The sequence below is a fragment of the Pinus tabuliformis genome, chromosome 2_2, assembly GCF_031772625.1.
Source record: "Pinus tabuliformis cultivar Carrire ecotype Pingquan chromosome 2_2, CPIR1, whole genome shotgun sequence".
NCBI lineage: Eukaryota > Viridiplantae > Streptophyta > Pinopsida > Pinales > Pinaceae > Pinus > Pinus tabuliformis.
Window position 1 is genome coordinate 47,547,477 of NC_142300.1, and position 20,796 is coordinate 47,568,272.

The following is a 20,796-nucleotide window of genomic DNA, read 5'->3' on the forward strand; positions in this document are numbered from 1 at the left end:
GATCATGAGGCACCTTAGATTGCAGAGGATGAGTCTACTACCACGTTTGTTCTTTGTCCTCTTCCTTTTCCAGTCCCGATGTGGGTGCCTCCTCGAAGTTATCATGAAACTGGGAAATATGTGAATCAAATCTCCAATCCATCTTCTCATTCTTCTTCCGCTTCAATGGAGGAAATTCCAGAATGGATCAGGAAGCCTACAACTAAGACTCACTCCCCCTGTCCACAAGAGGATGTCGCTGTTCATAGCTCTAAACTCAAGGTTGATCTAGATTTCTGTTATCCTCTATATTTTTCACATCCTAACTTTTTGTACCATGACCTGCTTGGTCAATTTGCTTCACTAGCCAGTTTTTCACATTCTCTTGATTCTCAAGTTGTTGGCTCAAATTATGATAAGGTACAAAGCAGTCACATTACGAAGGTAAAGGAGCAGAAGTTGAGGACACTTTCCATTTTTCCTCCCTGTTTCAAAATTGATCGCATCAAAACAATGAGTTTCCATTCTTGAGCAATTCTCAATCTTCTAATCTCGATGGAAAATCCAGTCCAATCAATTCTTTAAATCAACCCCCAGCCTTGGGCAGTAGTCATCCCAATGATGATAAATTTATTTCTGTATGCCGTGACAAATTCCCAAGAACATCATGTGATCTTTCGGTTTCTCATGAAGATTTTAATCTAGATCTAGAATCTACTTCAATCAAAGAAGATGTTCCTATCAAAACTTCCCCTTCACCTCATGTTCCCTTGTGTCCTACCATTCACAACACATCTACATGCAGCAAAGATACTCCATGTTCTCTTGCTTCTTCATCCAATGAGCTATCTCCTCGATTGACACAAGGCAATGAGGTTTTCCATGATGAAATTGAAAATAGTCAAATCATAGAGAACTCTTCCCACCCCTCATCATCTCTTCTTTTGCATGAAGACAACTCTTCAAATAAGCTTGCTCATGAAATCTCACCAATGCATTTATCTTTGAATGCACTATTAGAAGAGCCTCTTCAATTGAGTAATCTAATTGTTTTTTAAACTAAAAAATATGGTGAAACCTATGACAGGGATGGATGTTATCCAGAGAGCAGTTTTGAAATTAGCAACAACAACCACCCTCAAATCATGCATGATCTTGTTCAAGCTTCAAAATGTGATTCTACAATCCTAGAAAGTTCAGGGACCTGCCAAGGAGTCGAGGCACTTCAACTTTCGTTGATGGTTATGTTAGGATATCGCAACTCTGGTAACCCCCCCCGAACTAATTCATATCTACTTTCTCTCGCACAATATGTATATCTTCATGGTTTCACTCGATGTGGATTCCCGTGTAAAAAATGTTTGGTATTCCAGGTGTGATCTCTCAAAACTTTAAAATTGCATTTATGACCGAATTCATGAATCTGGCACAGTTCATTCGTCTTCATGAAAATCCCTCACATCAAACTCGGGTCGGCAATGTGCATCTCTCATAGAGTCATGGAACTATGAATTTGATCATCTCAAGGAGTATCTTTGCCTGTAAGAATCATACTTATCAAATTTCTCCCTTAATAGTAAGCTCCTCGGTTCTCTTGTGAATCATGTATTGCAAATATGTCCTCTCATCACACCAAAAATCTCCCTGTGTCATGATAAATGCACAAGTTGTCACAAAAATCAAGTTATTCCCCATTCACCGTGCCTCAACTGGTCTCATGCATTTGTGGTGATAGCATCCTTTTTAAAATATTTTGATGACTATGATGCTTGTACAATTTGTCACCAATTGCAAGAAGGTGGTTTGTCATATCTGGCTTGCAAGGAACTTGGTTCGATTGTTCAGAGCATTCGCTAGATTGTTCAAATGGATTTTAATTTTTTCATTACAAACTGGGAATCTGATGTTTCAATCAGATCGTTTGACCAATTCTCTATCTTGGGTGACTTTCATTTAGCTTATCATTTTCCCATCAGTACATCCAATGACAGTTTCTTCACACTCTCTGATCTTCACTATTTAACATCTCTCTCTTCATATTTCCATCAAGTAGGTGAGGCACTTCACCTTTGCTGACGGCTATGGCGGGTCCTCGCTGTCTTGGCATGACTTCTAGGAATGATCAGATCCATTTTACCTTAAAAGATTCCCATCGCGGTCCTTTCTCTCGAATCGAAAATTCATACTTTCAAATATCACGAGGTTTTCAAGAGGGCCATCATGAAGTTTACGATGCAATCATTGAATGGATGGAACAATCTTACTTGGTAAGCTCTATTCAGGCAACAAATTTCAATCCTTCCTCGTGCTTGCTAAGAATCTCATTGCAGATGAGGACACATATGCAAGAGGCTTTCGAGGTTTGTTGAAAAGTGGTATCCATCAAGAAGGTAAGCATGTAAATTGGATGAAAGTAGTGGTTGTGACACACCTTTTTGCCCACATGCAAGACCTTCCTTTTCTTGTGCAAGTCTTTAAATTTTTTATATCTTATGCTGCACATCACTTTTTAACTGTTTTAATCGTTCATATCTTTGTGGATGTAGGTCGGGAACGGCTACGATGGATTCACTGGAAATTTCATTACATGTAACCCTGACCTTCTAGATGTTAGGTTAGGAGTAGGATTAGCTACATCGTTAACTTTCCCTTTCCTGCACTCATTCTGCACTCATTCTCCATAGTCTATCCTCGTTTCCTTGTTCTGATTCTACATCATGTTTGCTTTAGTCTTTTTGTTCTCTTGTATTTTGATTTTGTTTCCTGGTTCTCCATTTTCTTTCTTTTGCTTTGTTCTCTTTCTTGTTGAGTTTTTTCTTTTGGTTTTCACCATGAAAATAAGTGTTGTGCCTTACTGCACTGTGGCTTCCAAGTATGTATGTGGCTGAAGTTCAAAGATTCTTGTGACACTTCAACATTTGGTTAGTCTTGTGTCCAGCTTCCTTGTAATTAGTTGTATCTTTTGGCTGATGAAGTTCTGAAGGAAAATATGATCCATCCGTAGAGAGAGCTTCAGTCCAACCATGAACATGTGTCCAATCTAAGAACCTCATGCCTATACTCAGTTTTCTTCTTTGGTGTTTTCAAGATATCCAACTAGTAAAAATGGAGAAGGGGAAAATCTAAATGAGCAAACCTAAATCAGAGGTCTTTATATGCTTCTATGAAGGAACAACCTCTCCTGCTCTCAATAAGTTGGGATCCCTCTTCCGCCCCAAAATAAATAAGTTTTTATGCACAATTCGCTTTCAAAAATAAATAAAGGCAAAAGAAGAGAAAGCCTTCCTGTGCAGAGAGGTGAAACATGCAAATCCACTGGGGTACTATCTAGGCTTGCTAGCAGTGAAGAAATGCTTATGTTCCTGCGTGACTCCGCCAGGGTACTGTCTAGGCTTGCTGGTAGCAGAACAACACCAGAGATAAAAACCTATACTCTGAAAATCTTAAGCTCGCGAGCTAAACTACCCTTCCCAATTTGAAACATTGTGATCTGGCTAAATCTTATGTTGTGTTCAACTAATAAGGTACAAAAGGGGCCATGTCTTCCAATGGGGTAAGTGGGGAAGCCAAAGTAATCTAAACAACGAATCGATACTCCCTGAAGGACCAAGGCCTTGCACTAAAATGAACCAAGATAGAGAAGTTGGTATTCAACCAGTGTGTCGCCAAGTGTTGTAGCAATTGCAACACCCTCCAAAATTTTGGCTTACACTTAAATTTCAGAGCCTGCTGTGGATCCTGTGATCGATCGATCCTTAGTCACTTATTGGTAAGCTAATGATCTCAAGCTCCCCTCTTCGATCTTAAGAGTTGTTCATGTTTTTATCTGTATATAGTATGTGTCATCTTTGGGCATGGGTATTATCGCTTGTCATGCAAAGGGAAGTTTGTTTTGCTTCAAGGGGAAATATTTGTGAGAATGGTTTGTTCTCATCACATATACATGTTTTGCACTCATTCCATGCACTCTTGCACAAGTGTCGCATTTATCCTCCCAGATTCTATCATCAGAGCCACACTTAGCGTAAGCTGCCACAAAGGTTATTGCATTAGGAGACGTATGTTTTTACATGTTTTGATGGTCTATGTTGTATCACTAAGTGTTCGAGTGTGTGATCGTAGTCAAGTTCTATCACTGTTCACATCGGTTCCACTGATTCCACACTTATCCAAATTCTGGAGTCCCCTAGCAACCTATCCTCATCTAACTTTCCTGAATTGCGTAGTTCGCATCTGCAACCCTCAAGATTTTCCCTTGCCAGCTAGAACTGTGAAATGCGTAGAAAGTTTAGCCTCCCTTGGCATCCAAAACTGCGTAATGTCTTCCTCTAGTTTCCTTCCCTCACCCGAAACCCACTATCTCCAAAAACTACGTAGTTTTGTCCTTCAGGCATCTCAGCTACCTAGTCCGCCTTACATCCTAAAACTGCGTAGATGTGTCCTCTGAGGGCCTCATCCTAGAGCAGTCATTGCCCGCTTAAACTATGTAATTATGTCTCTCTGTGGCCATGAAGAAGGATGACACGCTAACTCTCAAGGAGCTGAGGAGAAAGATAAGTAGACCAAGGAACCCAAGGTATGATAGAAGATCGGGGCCGAATGAGGACTCCATCTGATGGATAAACCTTTGGAGGGTAGGTATGGAAAAAAAGAACATATTTTGAAATACACCTCTTAGTGTAGTTTGAAGGACCGCTTATCATTGTCATATAATTATGTCTTCAATGACATGCATGGTTGCAAGTACTGACTGTCATTCCATGTGTTTCCTCTAAGTGTCTTGCTCCCTTTCACTTGTTGGACCAATTGTCATATTTTGGCATGTTTGGTTGTTATGTCATGTTTGCAGCCTTTATAGTGACCTCGAAGGTTGGTCTTTGTGTATACAAGTTGTCCTAGCCATGTAAACATCTCTCACATTCATACACAAAGTTTTAAGCAATGTCCCATAAGTGTCGTCACGGTCATCCTAAGGTCTATCTAGAGTGTCGCACTTGTTTATTTTAGTTCTAGAAAGTCTCATAGAGGGTAATGCTTTGTCTTGTTGTCCCGGTGGTCTATCTTGTCATGTCGTCGAAGTATGCTAAGTGTGTGATCACAATGTCAAGTTCCTCACGAATGCACTTGCCTCCCACACTTATTCATTTTCCTGAAAATCCTTCCAACTGGATAAATCTCTCTCACCGGACCCCGACCGAGTTGCACACTGTGCAGACTCAGCCCTCAGTGATGTTGCACTACTGCCTAGAACTGCGCAATGCACAAAGACTATCCCCAGGGAAGTTGCACTACGCAATCCTAGAGTTTAGCAACCTATCTTCCTTCCCAGAATTGTGTAGAAGTTGCTTCAAGCCCAAACTGAACTACGCATTTCGTAAGATTAGTCATCAAGCCTCCTCCCTTCCTACTGGAACCCCGCAATGCGTAGAGACTTGAGCCTGATTATTCTCCAGAACTGCGTAGAGGTGTCCCCCCAGTGTCCTCCTTCAACCAAGACTCACTGATCCCAAAAACTAAGCAGATTTGTCTTTTCTGGTCCCTCTACTACCCAGTCATGCCTTCCATCATAAAACTACACAGAGCTACCTCCCAGGGTCTCATCTTGTAGCTGCCACTAATGATCTCAACTGTACAATCCTACCTCCCATTGGCATATGCACAAGTTTTCCTGCCAGTGAAGAATGTGCTCATAACTTCCTCAGCCAAGCCTGAGCTATGCTCTACGTAGTCTGACTGACCAATCTCCCTCCCTATCACAATGCATAGTATCTAGGCCCTCTTCCCAGCCTGTCATCCATTTCGGACCCAGTCCATGGATAACAATGCATCATCTTAGATTAGGAGGTTTTGTATTTGATGTCATCCCATCATGAGTGAATTGTAGGAACATGTACACTATTAGATCATGGCGAGATGATGAAGAAGGAGAAGGAGGGGTGAACATGCTAGAAGACTCACTTACAATTGGACGAACAAAGAAGCTTATCAAGTATAAGAAAAGGGAACACATGCATGAAACCACCTCCCAAGACCAAATATCATTAAAGACCCCACATCATCAAGCTATGCGGAGGAGACGAGAAATCACATCCAAGAACACATCTATCATTCAACCGCAACAATGGCTTGACATCGCCACCTCAACAAGTTAGTCACGTCAGTAGTGTCATGTCAAGTCATGTCATGAGTTTTCAAAGGCCACATCACTATTATGGTCCATGTCTATTGTAAATCAAATGTAATGTAATGTGGAAGTCCAATGGACACACATGAATATGAAGAGTCATGTTAGTTGAAAAGTCATAGGAAGTTGAACAGTGATGAGGGTATTCGAAGAGTCACAAGGGTCAAGCATCACCCTTGTTTATATATACCCCCTCATTGTATGACCATGACTTTTCACCTTGTCTCCTCCCACGAAGCATAGAGATTCTTCGGTCAGTTCTTTGAGGAGTGAGGAGTGGCTCCAAAGTCCCACTATTGGGGCTAGTGATGTATGATGTACATATGTGTCTTGAAACTTTTGCTTAATACAAAATCCTGATTAGGCCAACACATTTTCATGCATGTCCTGTGGATGCTTGTAAGATTATTCTTTCGACATTTGTAATTCATGTTTGTTTCACATTTACTAAGATAGTTTAACTATTTCAATTGTTTTAGTACTTACCTTGTTGGGAATGCGTTGTATTGGTTATCAATGTTGTCTCATCCTTTTGGACTACTCCACAGGATACTAGACAAACCTTCCTTGCATACTGTTTATAACGACTGTCACATCTGTTGTGGACTACTCTGCTGGATGGTAGACGAGTATTCCCTTGTACTTTGGTTTTAATGACTGTCGCGTCCGTTGTGGACTATTTTGTTGGATGCTGGATAGACCTTCCTGGTTCGCGTGTGTCTCTTCCTAGGTGGTACTATTACCTCTCACTTATAGCTCACTTTTCTCCTCCCCCTTTTTGGAGTAAAAGAACCTTGATACAGTTACATTACGCACTCACTAGGCACACTTACCTTGTTGTTTAAAGATACCAACGTAACACTCTCATGTGCTGACAGCTAGAGCCAAGGCAGATCTCTAAGTATATGGAAACTAGGCCTTTATACCAGATGGGACTCCTACACCAAACGGTGTGAGGTCTAGTTGGGACTTCATATCAGGGAGATCCCCTTAGTTGACAGATTTCCAACATCGTCAACAGAGTCCCAACCAGAAAACGATCGATTGCCAAAGTGGAGGTTTCAAAGGTGTAACCTGGCTACGATAAACACATAGAATTTGATATAAACATAACTTTGGTAAAATCAAGTGTATAAAATTTGTGAAGTATCAAATGTAATGCATGCAAGGTTCCATCACATCGAAGGGAGAGGAGTGAACCCCTTAGAAGCATGGAATAGTACTAGCTTAAAAGAGACGCATGAGCAATACAAGAGAATCATTAGTTAACCTACAAAATAGTTCACAAGATAACAATGATCATAATAACATAACAACATGAATTCAACAAGATTCATACTAAAGCGAACAAATTAGTTCATAAGCATTAGAATAATGAAACAACACATATCGCAAACATAAATGAATATTCTTACTACATTCACGACATATGCACGAAGACATGTTGGCTCTGAGATTTTATTATAGAGTGAAAGTTCTAGATATACAATTACAATTGACAAAACACTAGCCCCAATAGTGGAACATGAAGCTGACACTTGCTTCTCCAAAAAATGATATTTTTTCTATGCTAAACTAGAGAAGCCAAGGCTCCAAAACAAACCTTCCAAGTCTTCAGTTCCAAGCCCTTTCAATTGAGTTATGAGGGTTTATTTATAACAAATGATATGACTATTCATCTCCCTTTATGACCTTTTATCTACCCTCATGACTCTTTGACTTCCCTTATCCTTTCCCAACTAATGAATTTTCATATTCCACAATTGACACTTGGACTTCCACTTACATATTTATTTCAAATACAATATTACAAAAACCCATATGAGACAAAAATGGGTAAAGCCTAATAAGACAAGCCTAATAAGAAAAACTAAACATATCAAGCTTGAGTTTGAGGAAACTCTATCTCATTAGCTTCAATTTGTAAATCTTCAATCACATAGTAGTTCCATGCTTTGTACTATGCAATAGTCTCCTCAAACTTTGCAAGAATATTAGGCTGAAAACAAACTCTTGCTTCCATTGCATCAGGGTAGATAGTTTTGGAACCAATTTGTTCTCCTTCTTCAATAACAACAATATAGTATTGGTCTTAGTATGTCCACCAATATATTTATGCATGATGTGTCTGTTAATCTGCAGGTCTTCTTTGGTAGCAATCTTCTTCAGCCGGTCCAAGTACTTTGAAACTTCTTGCCTGACTGCATTTCTGCCCTTTGCCTTTGTCAATGTCCCAACTGAAGGGATCTTATGAGATTTTACTAGGGAGTCCACATTGTTGTACAATCATGCATAAGAAGATATGATGTTGGCTATGAAAGTGCTGAGTTGTTTATTAATTTGTTTTATAAGCATTTTGACTTCAACTTTTTTCAATTCATCTTGTTCTCTTGATTTCTTAACCAATTCTGGTGATGCACTTCTATACTTCATTCCCCATTCATGAACTGCAGTGATAGCTGCATGAATGACCTTTATAGATTTTGCATTATCCCATGATTTCTTCCGCATATCATGCAAGGGGACAACTTCTTTATGCACGATGACCAGCTCCTCATAAAGATTCATCATGGTGTCTCCCAATGCTTAAACTTCACCAAATATAGCCTCCTGAAGCTCTTCCAAGTACACATGTGTGGGGGCCAACTTCTGAGTTTCTACCTAGATTTTTTCTATCTGTTTTCTAGCGGCTTCCAAATCCTTCGCCATTTATTTATTTTCTACCATTAGATATTTTGTATTTTCCTTTGAAGCCCCTACAAAATCCAAACTAGTTGTGACAATGGTTTCATGATTATTTTGGTATCCATGACAATCACCCTTTATGTATTGATGAAAGAAAGATGTGTGAGGTCACTGGGAAAATTTTTATTTATTTCTTGCACAATTTTCCTCTTAAGCATATTGAAAGTAAAGCTACAAATATCCATGATCAGGCTATCATCTAAAGGAGCAATTTCTTCTTCATCACCCAAAGCTTTCCCATCTGCAGGAGGAGGCAGAGGCTGAATGATGATCTATTATGTATTTTGCATAAGATCAACATCTTGATTTTGTTGCATTTGTTCTACCTCCCTACCTTGAATAACTATTACCTCTTCAATCTCTTGGGAAACTTCCTAATCCTATTGTTGTTTATTCTCTTGTTCATGTAGTTGATTCCATCTTTATTATTTTTCTTGCTTCAACATTGCTTCTTCTTCCTCCTTCCTTCTTAATTATTCTTCTTGCACTCACCTTTCAATCTTGTTCTCTCTTTTCTTGTTCTTCCTTTTTTCTTCACTCTTCTTCTTATCTCTTTTGCTCTTCTCACATTTTCTTCCTCTTTCTCTTAGCTATCATAATCACTTTCAGAATAGTTGGATATTCTTTGAACTTGCAGATTTTCTCCTCTACTAGACTATGAGAAACCTTCGTATTATATTTAATGCGCACTAGGTTGCACTTTTTTGGTTTCCTTACTTTCAGAGTAGTGTCATGTTCTAGAGTCACATGAGAAGGGCTTGTCTGATTTCCTTGTGTGTGGGGCCTAGAGGAATTATAGTAGTCCTTGATATTCTCCTCTGGTCTAGAGTTTTTAATTTGGTAGCTTAGTCACAAATTCCAACCATGGCACAGGAGGAAAGTTTATTTTTTGAATTAAGCCCCACATGTGCATATTTAATCAGGTCGTCCCTAAAGAAAATTAGACTCCCTTGGAAGGCTATAAATATTATCCAAGTGACCCTCATTTATATAATAATATTGGATCATTCTTTTACTCTCTTCCTTGTTTTTGGCTCACATAGGTATGAGGCAGGTCCATGGAGAATTGGTTCACTCAAAGGTGAGATTAAAGGGTTTGAAGCTCACATCTATGTTTTAGGGTTTTAGGTCTCAAACATAGGCATGTCATAGAGAAATATCGATTGCAATTGCACGCATGCCAGCGCATCGTTAAAATTGGCAACTAGGGCCAAACTCCCTGTGGGTCACCTTATTCATGGCTGATAATATTTTTCCTAGATTCCTCTCGTCAACAAGTGTAGGATTGATCTAAAGATCATCCAATTCCGATAAGTATTTATGGATATATGAATTTATTTTGATTATTGACAAATTATCAAAGTCGGCTAGCAACTTATGTAGGATCAGACGCCCAACAGACACATCTATTCACCTTCAACGTTTTGATATAAATACAGGATGACTCCTCCTCATTTGGTCACTCACTTCTCATCATATCTCTTCTCTCTCCTGCGCAAAAAGGCTCTCTCTCTCAGCCGAGCCAAAACAGGTCGTTCAAAGTCTTGGACTGGTGCACAGTGAAGTCTTGGACTGATGCACAGTGAAGCCTTGAACTAGTGCACGACAAAGTCTTGGACTGATGCGCGAAGAAGTCTTGAACTGGTGCGCGGAGAAGTCTTGAACTGGTGCGCAAAGAAGTCTTGAACTGGTGCGCGGCGAAGTCTTTGACTGATGCGTGGCGAAGTCTTGAACTGGTGCACAGTGAAGTCTTGGACTGATGCGCAATGAAGTCTTGAATTGGTGCACAGTGAAGTCTTGGACTGATGCGCGACGAAGTCTTGAACTGGTGCACGGCGAAGTCTTGGACTGATGCGTGGCAAAGTCTTGGACTGGTGCACGGCGAAGTCTTGGACTGGTGCACGGTGAAGTCTTGGACTGGTGCACGGCGAAGTCTTGGACTGGTGCACGGCGAAGTCTTGGACTGGTGCACGGTGAACGACTCACCGATGGAGACTTGACGAGTTTGATCTAGGGTTTGTTGCTGCTGATATAAATCAGATCTTTGTACTATTTCTCTCTACTGAATTATTGAAGATAAAATAAGATTTGATCAAAGGGTTTCCCCATATTGAGGTTTGTCCCTGGCTAGCTGCCACATCTTGTGTCTCTTGTATTGGCTTGGCTTTTGTTGATCATTTGAATGTTCTATCTGCACTTTACTTAATGTACATGTGATTTCTAATATGTGGATAGTAATAAGAAAGATAAGTAAACTGCTCTAAGCATAGAACATACCATAACTTAACATGGTATCAGAGCTTAGGTGAAGACAAAGCCCAAGCAAGAGCAAGAGCAATCACCGAAGAGAAGGTTGGCAAGGCTATTTGAAAGAAATCATGGGGTCCTCAACACACTTCCCTGTTGAAGACAAACTCCGTGAGAAGTCTGACTATCACAGATGGAAGATGTCTCTCGATCTAACATTAGAAGAACAGGAAGTGTTGGACCATGCGAGAGGCGGAATTGTTTAGCCTCCATCAAATGCATCCGCTACTGCTAGGAACAAATGGACCAAGGGAGAATTCAAAGCAAAGAAGATCATCCGGGACTCTATCGACAAACGCTTGGTGGCCTATGTTTCTGAGCTGAACACCTCCAAGGAAATCTACGATAGACTAGTGAGTTTATTTAAAGTTAATGATGCAAATCAAGTCTTGTTTCTTAGAAATAAGCTGAAGGAAATTAAGAAGGGCAAAGATGAGAGTATGCAAGCATACTTATTAAGAATCACCGAGATCAAGAACGATCTCCTATCTATTGGGGAAGTAATTCTTGACACGGAAATGACACTCACCACTCTTGGAGCACTACCATCTGAATGGTATATATTCAAGACTACTCTTCTCAACAATAAAGTAATTCCTGGATTTGAGGAATTAATGGCCAGATGCATTCAAGAAGAAACAAGGATGGAAGAGCAAGAAATACCCATACTTGAAGGTCATCCCTCTGCCTTTTCTTCTCATACTAAAAGAAGAAACAATTCCGGGGCTAAATTCAAAGGAAAGGCTGGACCAAAGGGTGGAAGAAAAGGACGATGTTACAATTGGAATAAAATGGGTCACTACGCAAGAGAGTGACCTAATAAAAGGGACTCACACCGGGACAATGATAAAAATCCCTCTCAAAGAAATCAAAGGAATGGCAAGTCAAATGACAGAGGTAAAAGAAGTACCAGAAATCAAGGAATATGACAACCATTCAAGAAGACAAGAAATTCCAGGTATGAATCTAACACTGTTGACAATAAGCAAGATGAATATTATCTACCAGCTGCTCTATCTACTACTGCTCCCCTGGACTCTCTGGGAAATTGGCTTATTGATAGTGGTGCCTCAAGGCACTTCACTGGTTACAAATAAGCTCTCTATAATCTGGTAGAGAAAGAAACCAACTTGGAAATTGTTCTTGGAGACAATTCAAAATATCTCGTGAAAGGCATAGGAAATGTCACTCTTCAACTAAATCAGGGTAATACCATCCACTTATAAGATGTATTATATGTACCTGATCTCAAAAAGAACCTGGTGTCCATTTCGGCAAAGGAAGACAAATGCTACAAGGTGGCTTTCAACGATGGCAAGGTACATGTATGGAAAAAGAAGGATGAAGTGTTCTCCTGGTTTCGACACTGCAAAGCCTTGATCGAGAATCAAACCAGAAAGAAGATCAAGATCCTAAGGACTGATAATGGGACTGAATACGAATCTAATGAGTTTCATGACTTTTGCAAAGAGGCTAGCATTAAGAGGGAGACCGCTACACCCTATACTCCTGAGCAGAATGGTGTGGTGGAAAGGAAGAACCATACGATTGTGGAAGTTGTTCGTGCTATGCTCCATGATCAAAGACTTCCGAAGTTTCTATGGGCCTAAGCTGCGAACATCGTTGTATATGTACAAAGCCGATGCCCTCATCAAGCATTGGGTTCCAAAACTCCTGAAGAAATGTTCACCGGTAAGAAACCTGACGTATATCATTTTAGAATTTTTGGAAGCCGGTATATTTTCATGTGCCGAAAGAGAAAAGGAATAAATTGGGTGCATCTGGAAAGAAGGGAATCTTTGTGGGTTATAGTGAAAATACTAAGGGCTATAGAATCTATGTAGTTGGTCAAAGGGAAGTCGAGATTAATCATGATGTCACCTTTGACGAAGATATGGCCCTTAGCAAGGTGGAAAATCTTCCTACTTTGAGGAACACTCAAGAAGCTGACACCAGGGAACTGAAAGAAAAAGAAGAGGAGACAATGCCCGATGTGGAAGAACCCCTGGATCATATTGATCCTCCTCTGCCTGAGCCCTCCTCTTCATGGAAGAGGCCTTCATGGCTTAGGGGGACACTTGATGATGCTGAAGGACACACAGCACCCCGAGGAATCTTTCGTGAAAGTAACAAACTGAATAGGTATCATGGATACCTGACCATCATGAGCACGATCATCCAAAATGAGCCTTCATCATTCACAAATGCCATCAAGCATCAAGTATGGAAGGATGCTATGACTGAAGAATATGAGTCTATTATGAAGAATGATGTCTGGGATGTAGTCCCCAGACCCCAGGACAAAGCAGTTGTCACTTAAAAATGGCTTTACAAGATAAAGCATGCAGTTAATGGAAGTGCGGAAAAGTATAAGGCTCGTTTTGTCGCTCGTGGCTTCTCCCAGAAGGAAGGTATAGACTATGACGATATATTTGCACCCGTTGCCCGATATACCACCATCCACTCGATCATAGCCCTTGCTGCTTCATAAGGATGGAACCTACATCAGATGGATGTCAAGACTGTGTTCTTACATGGTTCGATCAAAGAAGAGGTCTATGTGGAGCAACCCGAAGGATTTGAGACATGATCGAGAATCTCATGTGTGCAGGTTGAAGAAGGCCCTCTATGGGCTAAAGCAAGCACTCCGAGCATGGTATGATAGGATTGATAGCTACTTGATGAAGCTGGGATTCACTAGGAGTGAAGCCGACCCCAACTTTTATTTTAAGGTTATATTTGACAAGCCTATCATACTGGTGCTATATGTTGACGACCTCTTTCTAACAGGTGCAGACCCTCTCATTCACGAATGTAAGAGGAAGCTGGCTTCTGAGTTCGAGATGAAAAACCTAGGACTTATGCACTATTTCCTAGGACTGGAAGTCTGGCAGAAGCCAGGGGAGATTTTCCTATCTCAAGGAAAATATGTGATGAAGATATTGGAGATATTCGTCGTGGTGGACTGCAAGCCCGTAACTACCCCGATGGAGCTTGACTTCAAGAATTTAAGCGGTAGTGATACCAGACCTGTTTTACGAAATGCTACCGAGTATCATCAACTCGTCAGAGCATTAATGTTCTTGGTGAACTCCTGTACGGATATATGCTTTGCAGTCAACACATTGAGTCAACATATGGTTGAGCGTCACCACTCACATTGGATTGGTGCCAAGAATCTGTTGAGATATCTTTGTGGCACAATCACTCATGGGTTGAGATACATTGTCGGAGATGTGAGACTACTTGGGTATATTGATGCTGATTGGGCAGGCAGTGTGATGGACCAAAGAATCACTTCTGAGTGCTGTTTCTCCTTGGGATCTGCTTTGATATCTTGGATGAGCAGGAAGCAGAAGTCTATGGCTTTGAGCACTGCTGAGGCAGAGTAAATTGATGCTAGCATGGCCTCCTGTGATGCAGTCTGGTTACGAAAGCTCTTCAGTGAGCTGTTTGGATTTACATTGGACCGTGATCCTATGTGATAACCAGAGCGAGATTCATTCAGAGAATCCCGTATTCCATGATCGCTTCAAGCATATCAATATCAGGTACCACTATATTCGTGACATGGTGCAGCGACAAGCTATAAGGCTCCAACAAATCGGTACAGATGAACAGGTCGCTGACATTTTTACAAATCCCCTAGGAAAGATCAAATTTATAACTTTCCGAGAACGACTTGGAGTCATTCAGAGACCCTATTCTGAGGGTCAAGTATGATGTACTGAGCTCTGGGAGCTCCAGGGTGGCGCGAGGTATTTCTTGGAGCAACATATGACCACAGGGTAACTCACCATCCCCTGTTGGTGCACTTTGTACAAGGTAAAAGGTTCAACCTTCCCCTGACACCTTGTGGCGACTATGGAACAGGATGATTAGTTCTCCTGTGGGCCAGGATGATTCATTCTCCATGGCGATTGTGGAACAGGATGATTTGTTCTCCTGTAGGCTGGGATGATTAGTTCTTCGTGGCATCCACTGGACAGGATGATTCGTTCTCCTGTGGACAGGATGATTAGTTCTCCTGTCGAGGCATCCTACCCATGCAGTCTAGGACTCATGGGAAGTACCTCTCATCTGATCAATGAGCAAGGAAATGAGGATAGGGACCATAGTAGTTCTATCGATGGACGCATCATTGTATCTACCGTACTCCCTATGCTAGGATGACCTCCATTGATCTGGGATCAATGATACTAGTCTGGGACCAGTGAGAGTGGTACACCCTCTGAAACTGACTTCGGGTTAGTAGAGGACTGGTTTGGGACTAGTGAAAGTGGTACACACTCTAGACTAGCTTCGGGTTAGTGGAGGACGGTATGAGAAATTCTCAATCACTTCTTCTTCTTCATAGTTCGAGCAGAGAAGAATAGAACAAAGAAGAGCAGAGTAGCAGGGGTCAAGCTGTATAAGGCAGTGCATTTGATGGATGAATAGTAGCGACGGTCAGACGAATTACAGATGGAGTTCTCCCTAGTTGAGAGGGAGTGTTAAAATTGGCAACTAGGGACAAACTCCATGTGGGTCACCTTATTCATGGTTGATAATATTTTTCCTAGATTCCTCTCGTCGAGAGGTGTAGGATTGATCTAAAGATCATCTGATTCCGATAAGTATTTATGGAGATATGAATTTATTTTGATTATTGACAAATTATCAAAGTCGGCCAGCAACTTATGTAGGCTCAGACGCCCAACAGACACATCTATTCACCTTCAACGTTTGGATATAAATACAAGATGACTCCTCCTCATTTGGTCACTCACTTCTCATCATATCTCTTCTCTCTCCTGCGCAGAAAGGCTCTCTCTCTCACCCGAGTCGAAACAGGTCGTTCGAAGTCTTGGACTGGTGCACGACGAAGTCTTGGATTGGTGCACGACGAAGTCTTGGACTGATGCACGGTGAAGTCTTGAACTAGTGCACGGTGAAGTCTTGGACTGATGCGCGACGAAGTCTTGAACTGGTGCACGGCGAAGCCTTGGACTGATGCATGGCGAAGTCTTGAACTGGTGCACGGTGAAGTCTTGGACTAATGTGCGATGAAGTCTTGAACTGGTGCACGGTGAAGTCTTGGACTGATGTGTGGCGAAGTCTTGAACTAGTGCACGACGAAGTCTTGGACTGATACGTGGCGAAGTCTTGGACTGGTGCACGGCGAAGTCTTGGACTAGTGCACGATGAACGACTCACTAGTGGAGATTTGACGAGTTCGATCTAGGGTTTGCTGCTGCTGATATAAATCAGATCTTTGTACTATTTCTCTCTGCTAAACTATTGAAGATTAAAGAAGATTTGATCAAAGGGTTTCCCGATATTGGGGTTTGTCCCTGGCTAGCTGCCACATCTTGTGTCTCTTGTCTTGGCTTGTTTTCTATTGATCGTTTAAATGTTCTATCTGCACTTTACTTAATGTACATGTGATTGCTAATCTGTGGATAATAATAAGAAAGATAAGTAAACTTCTCTAAGCATAGAACATACCATAACTTAAAAACATCAATGTTGTTGAATCCTTTCAGTCGCATGCACAACACGTCTTCCTTGCAGTGGGAAAGTAGAGTTTGTTTTTCGTCAATTGCCGCAGTTGACTACAATTGACTATAGATGACTAAAGTTGAATATAGTCTCATGAAGTGATATATGATCAATACCTTTGCTGGAATAGTCTTTTGGATATTGTTAGATTTATTTTTTTGGGATCATCTTCATGAATATTGTTTAGTTAATGTTGTTGGATAGTTGTATGGATGAAGATATGTATCATTGTACTCTCTTTTGTTGAATCATTCAATCACAATCTAATTAGAAGAATAATTTGAAAGGGGTTTCCCTGTAGTGGGTATTTCCCTAGTCTTCGTTCAATCCTAGTGTCTTTATATGTGAATGCTTTTCTTCTATTGTTCCTTTATGTTCCATTGCATTGATGATGATGTTCTTATTTCTATATAATTGCATATGTTTTTGAATAATGTAGTAAATATGAATAATGATATGATGCTATGGGATGGAAATAATTAAATGCAATTATCAAATAAAAGAACAATATAGCCCTAAGAAAATTTAACATGGTATCAAACTTGGGATGAAGAAAATTCATTCAGATCACTCTTATGAAGACACATTTGATGCATGCAAGAGAAGATGGATGGGACCTACAAGAATAATAGGGTTTGAAGGAAACCCTAGGCAATTTGGTTATTAGGGTTTGATGGATATTGTGAGGTTAGGGTTTGGAAGAAACCTTAGGTTATGACAAAGATGTGAGATATGCAATCTAGAAACCATAACATGATCAATATGAAGATTTTTTATGTAGCCCTAGATGGGATAGTCTCAATTAGGCCTTGGTTATTGATGAAGTTGGTTGAAATATTGAAGGCAACAATGTTATATGGTCAATGGAAATTCATGACTCTTGAAGGTTGGTTCAAGAGGGAGATGATCACCTCCCATTGAAGATAAGTACTTTTTTATTTATGCTACTCATTTATGTCTTTACTTTTGTTTAGATTTATTGTCTTGATCATTGACTATACTTCCTGCATTTATATTTGAGTATTGGGCTACTTCTAACCTTCTAATGAGATTTAATAAGTGGACCCTTCTTGAGGATCATCTAAGGTATAGGAAGAGTGAGTTCTTGAAAATGAAATAGGCACCAGATGAAAAGTTGACAAAGTGCTCCAGCTGCCAATATCAAATAAGAAGGTGCACAGGTACCTAAATACTACAAGGTATGTATGGTGTATTGTTTCAATGTTATGTCTCAGCTGAAATATTGGATGGCAAGGTAATCCCGAAAGTATGATGATAATATCGCCTTCACAAATGGATCATGCATGGATATGAAAGTAAGTTTGATTCACGGTACTTATGATGATATGGCGCACTTGGTATTGAACAAGTATCTTACCTTTTAGACATGATGAATTTCTTGATTCTATGAAGCTACTTAGAAACATTGATTTTTTGATATATTGGTATACTTGATATTTAGATAGCATCTATCGTTTGTAGACATGATGGATTTCTTGATCTAAAGAAGGCTAGCACATTGATTCTTATGGTAGCTTGATACTATTGGTAACGTTTGTGATAAGCATGGTAACCTTAATGACGAAAGTGTGACAATAAGATTGATATTCAGGATCTTCTTGTTAACATTGGTTAGCTTAGTAATTATGATATATGGTAAAATTGGATGCCCTAACTTTATGGTTGTGATGTAGTGATTATAATATTTGAAGTATGATGATACACCTGTCAGCTGCCCTAATCATATGACTCTAACTCTTGTTGAAAGGTTGATGTCATTTTCATATGTGATGATGAAGTAGTTGAAGCTAACATGCTATGACCATCATGGATATATGTTCTAGAACCTGATATGGTTTTATTTTATGATCTAATTTTTTTTTTTTTATGCATGGTAGCACTATGATACATAGGTTGATGACTGAATTGGCTTCCCATTCAGAGGGAGAATCTCTCCATATGATCCCTACACTTATTATCTGCACTAAATGTATAGAAAATTATTTACTATTGAAGTATGATTTTTCGACATGAATAGACTAAATATCTAATGTTATTAGTCTATAACAAGTTCTGGTCTGAAAAGAGAGAGCTTCTCTTAGTTTAAGCCACAATCGTATGGAATAAGTCTTAAGAGTGTGGTTATAACCTCCCAACTGCACACAAGAAAGCCTATGGGTGCAGTTGTGCCTGTAGGTCACAAAATCTGAAGCCTTATGCACAAGATTAGGAGTGCATCATGAATATGACTGTCCTACAAATATGGAGTAGACAACAAAAGGTTCTATGAGTAGGGAATTTAATGTTAACTTACTATAGAGAATTTGAATGTGTTGACTAAACTTGTGTATTGCAGGGGACCAGAATATAGATATCAATATGTTATTTTGATTTAATCATTGAAGCTAGCATATGACAGTAATTGATAATAGTTGCAAGGGTTTGACTAGATTTGGAATATTGGCTTGGAATCGATGATGCTTTAGAAATTTGACATGATGAATGATGTTCATAGATATTTTTGGCTTATGGATAGTTTGAATTCATAGTGATGACAAATTAGGGTTTTTGATAACTGATGATTTTCCTTGATGACAATGTTATGTGGGAACATTTATTTTAAGTGACTAATATTGGTATTCAATAGTGATTATGTATTGCCATCATTGGATTTGACACATTGGTTGAAGTATAAATAGTTGTGATTATGCATGCATTAATATCATAATGAAAGGATGGAACTTATATGAATTATTCTTGGTATATGCATGGAACCTATATGACTTGTCCCTGATGTATGCATTCATATTTAGTGGCATAAATGATTCATGCTTGGTAAATACAAGGTTGTTGTAACTTGGTATTTGGATGAGAGCTCCACCTCACACTTGGTCCAAAGAGTTTGTTATAGTACTATTGGTAGAAACATTTATGACTTTTGTATTAGCTTTGATTTGGCATATAAGGCTTGTTAAGCTGACTTAGTTGATTTGATTACACAATATTGATTTGTGTGAGACTAAGCATATTACTTTGGTCAAGTGTTACATTTGCAGAAAACATTATATGAAGCAAGTTTCCCAAGCTTGGTATGTCTGCATTGACAACCATCTGGTGAAGCCAGGAAGATGTGGCAATCTAAACCTCTACTTCAAAATTGGTCTAAGGTATGCCTTTGATTTTGGTTTTATATATTGATGGTCTATTCTTGATAGGTAATGAGCCTCTAATGATCAAAGTAAGAGGGAGTTGGAATATGAAGTTCGAAATGAAGAATCATGCCATGATGAATTACTTTTTGAAGATTGGAAAAGAAATATATATCGTGAAGCTATTGGAGAGATTTTGGAAAATGGAAATGCAAATCCTTGTACACTTCGATGGAATGGAATTTCAATAAATTATGTAGAGATATCGCTAAACCTACTTTAGAAACTGATAGTTTATTGAAGCAATGATGTTTCGTGTGAACACCCGTCCATATATATATGTTTTTCATAGAACAACTTGAGTGACTTAAGGATTGAGCCACTTCATACACATTAAGTTGTCGCCAAGCAATCTTCGAGATATTTGCATAGGACGATCAATTTTTGGTCTAAGATATTCTTCCTATGATATGTGACTACATGGATGTACTGATATTGTTTGGGATCATTATTGATGATATCAGCACATCTGGGTGTTGCCTTAGTATGAGATCTGCCATGATATTTTGGATGAGAAGTTTGTAGCTTGAAGCACGGCCAAGGTTGAGTACGATGTTATTGGCATGGCTAAATATGAGGTAGGTTGAAGACACTCTTTGGAGAGCTGTTTTGAACAAGTTTGGGATATGACAGGGATACTTTGCGATAATATTGAGTGGGATCTGATTAGTAGAGAATCATGTATATGTATGGGACTAAAATCTCTTCATATATTGAGACAATGTTGTCGTACAAGACAAGCTTAGGCTTGTGGTTGTCGCCTCTGTGAGAGGGAGGATGAATAAGGTATCCTTTTTGTGATATATGTTTTTTGTTCTAATATAATATTTG

At 39.6% G+C, this 20,796-nt stretch overlaps 1 protein-coding gene across 1 annotated transcript in view; it reads left to right on the forward strand.

Annotated features, from left to right (window-relative positions):
* The window catches only part of LOC149191415 (Protein kinase superfamily protein), a 476,220-nt gene extending 457,543 nt beyond the window's left edge, over positions 1 to 18,677 (forward strand). The window contains exon 10 of the mRNA XM_089404241.1: positions 18,655 to 18,677. Within this exon, the coding sequence (XP_089260367.1) occupies positions 18,655 to 18,662 (8 nt within the window). The 3' untranslated portion in view covers positions 18,663 to 18,677. The remainder of the gene's footprint in view (positions 1 to 18,654) is intronic.
* Positions 18,678 to 20,796: the final 2,119 nt, after the last annotated feature.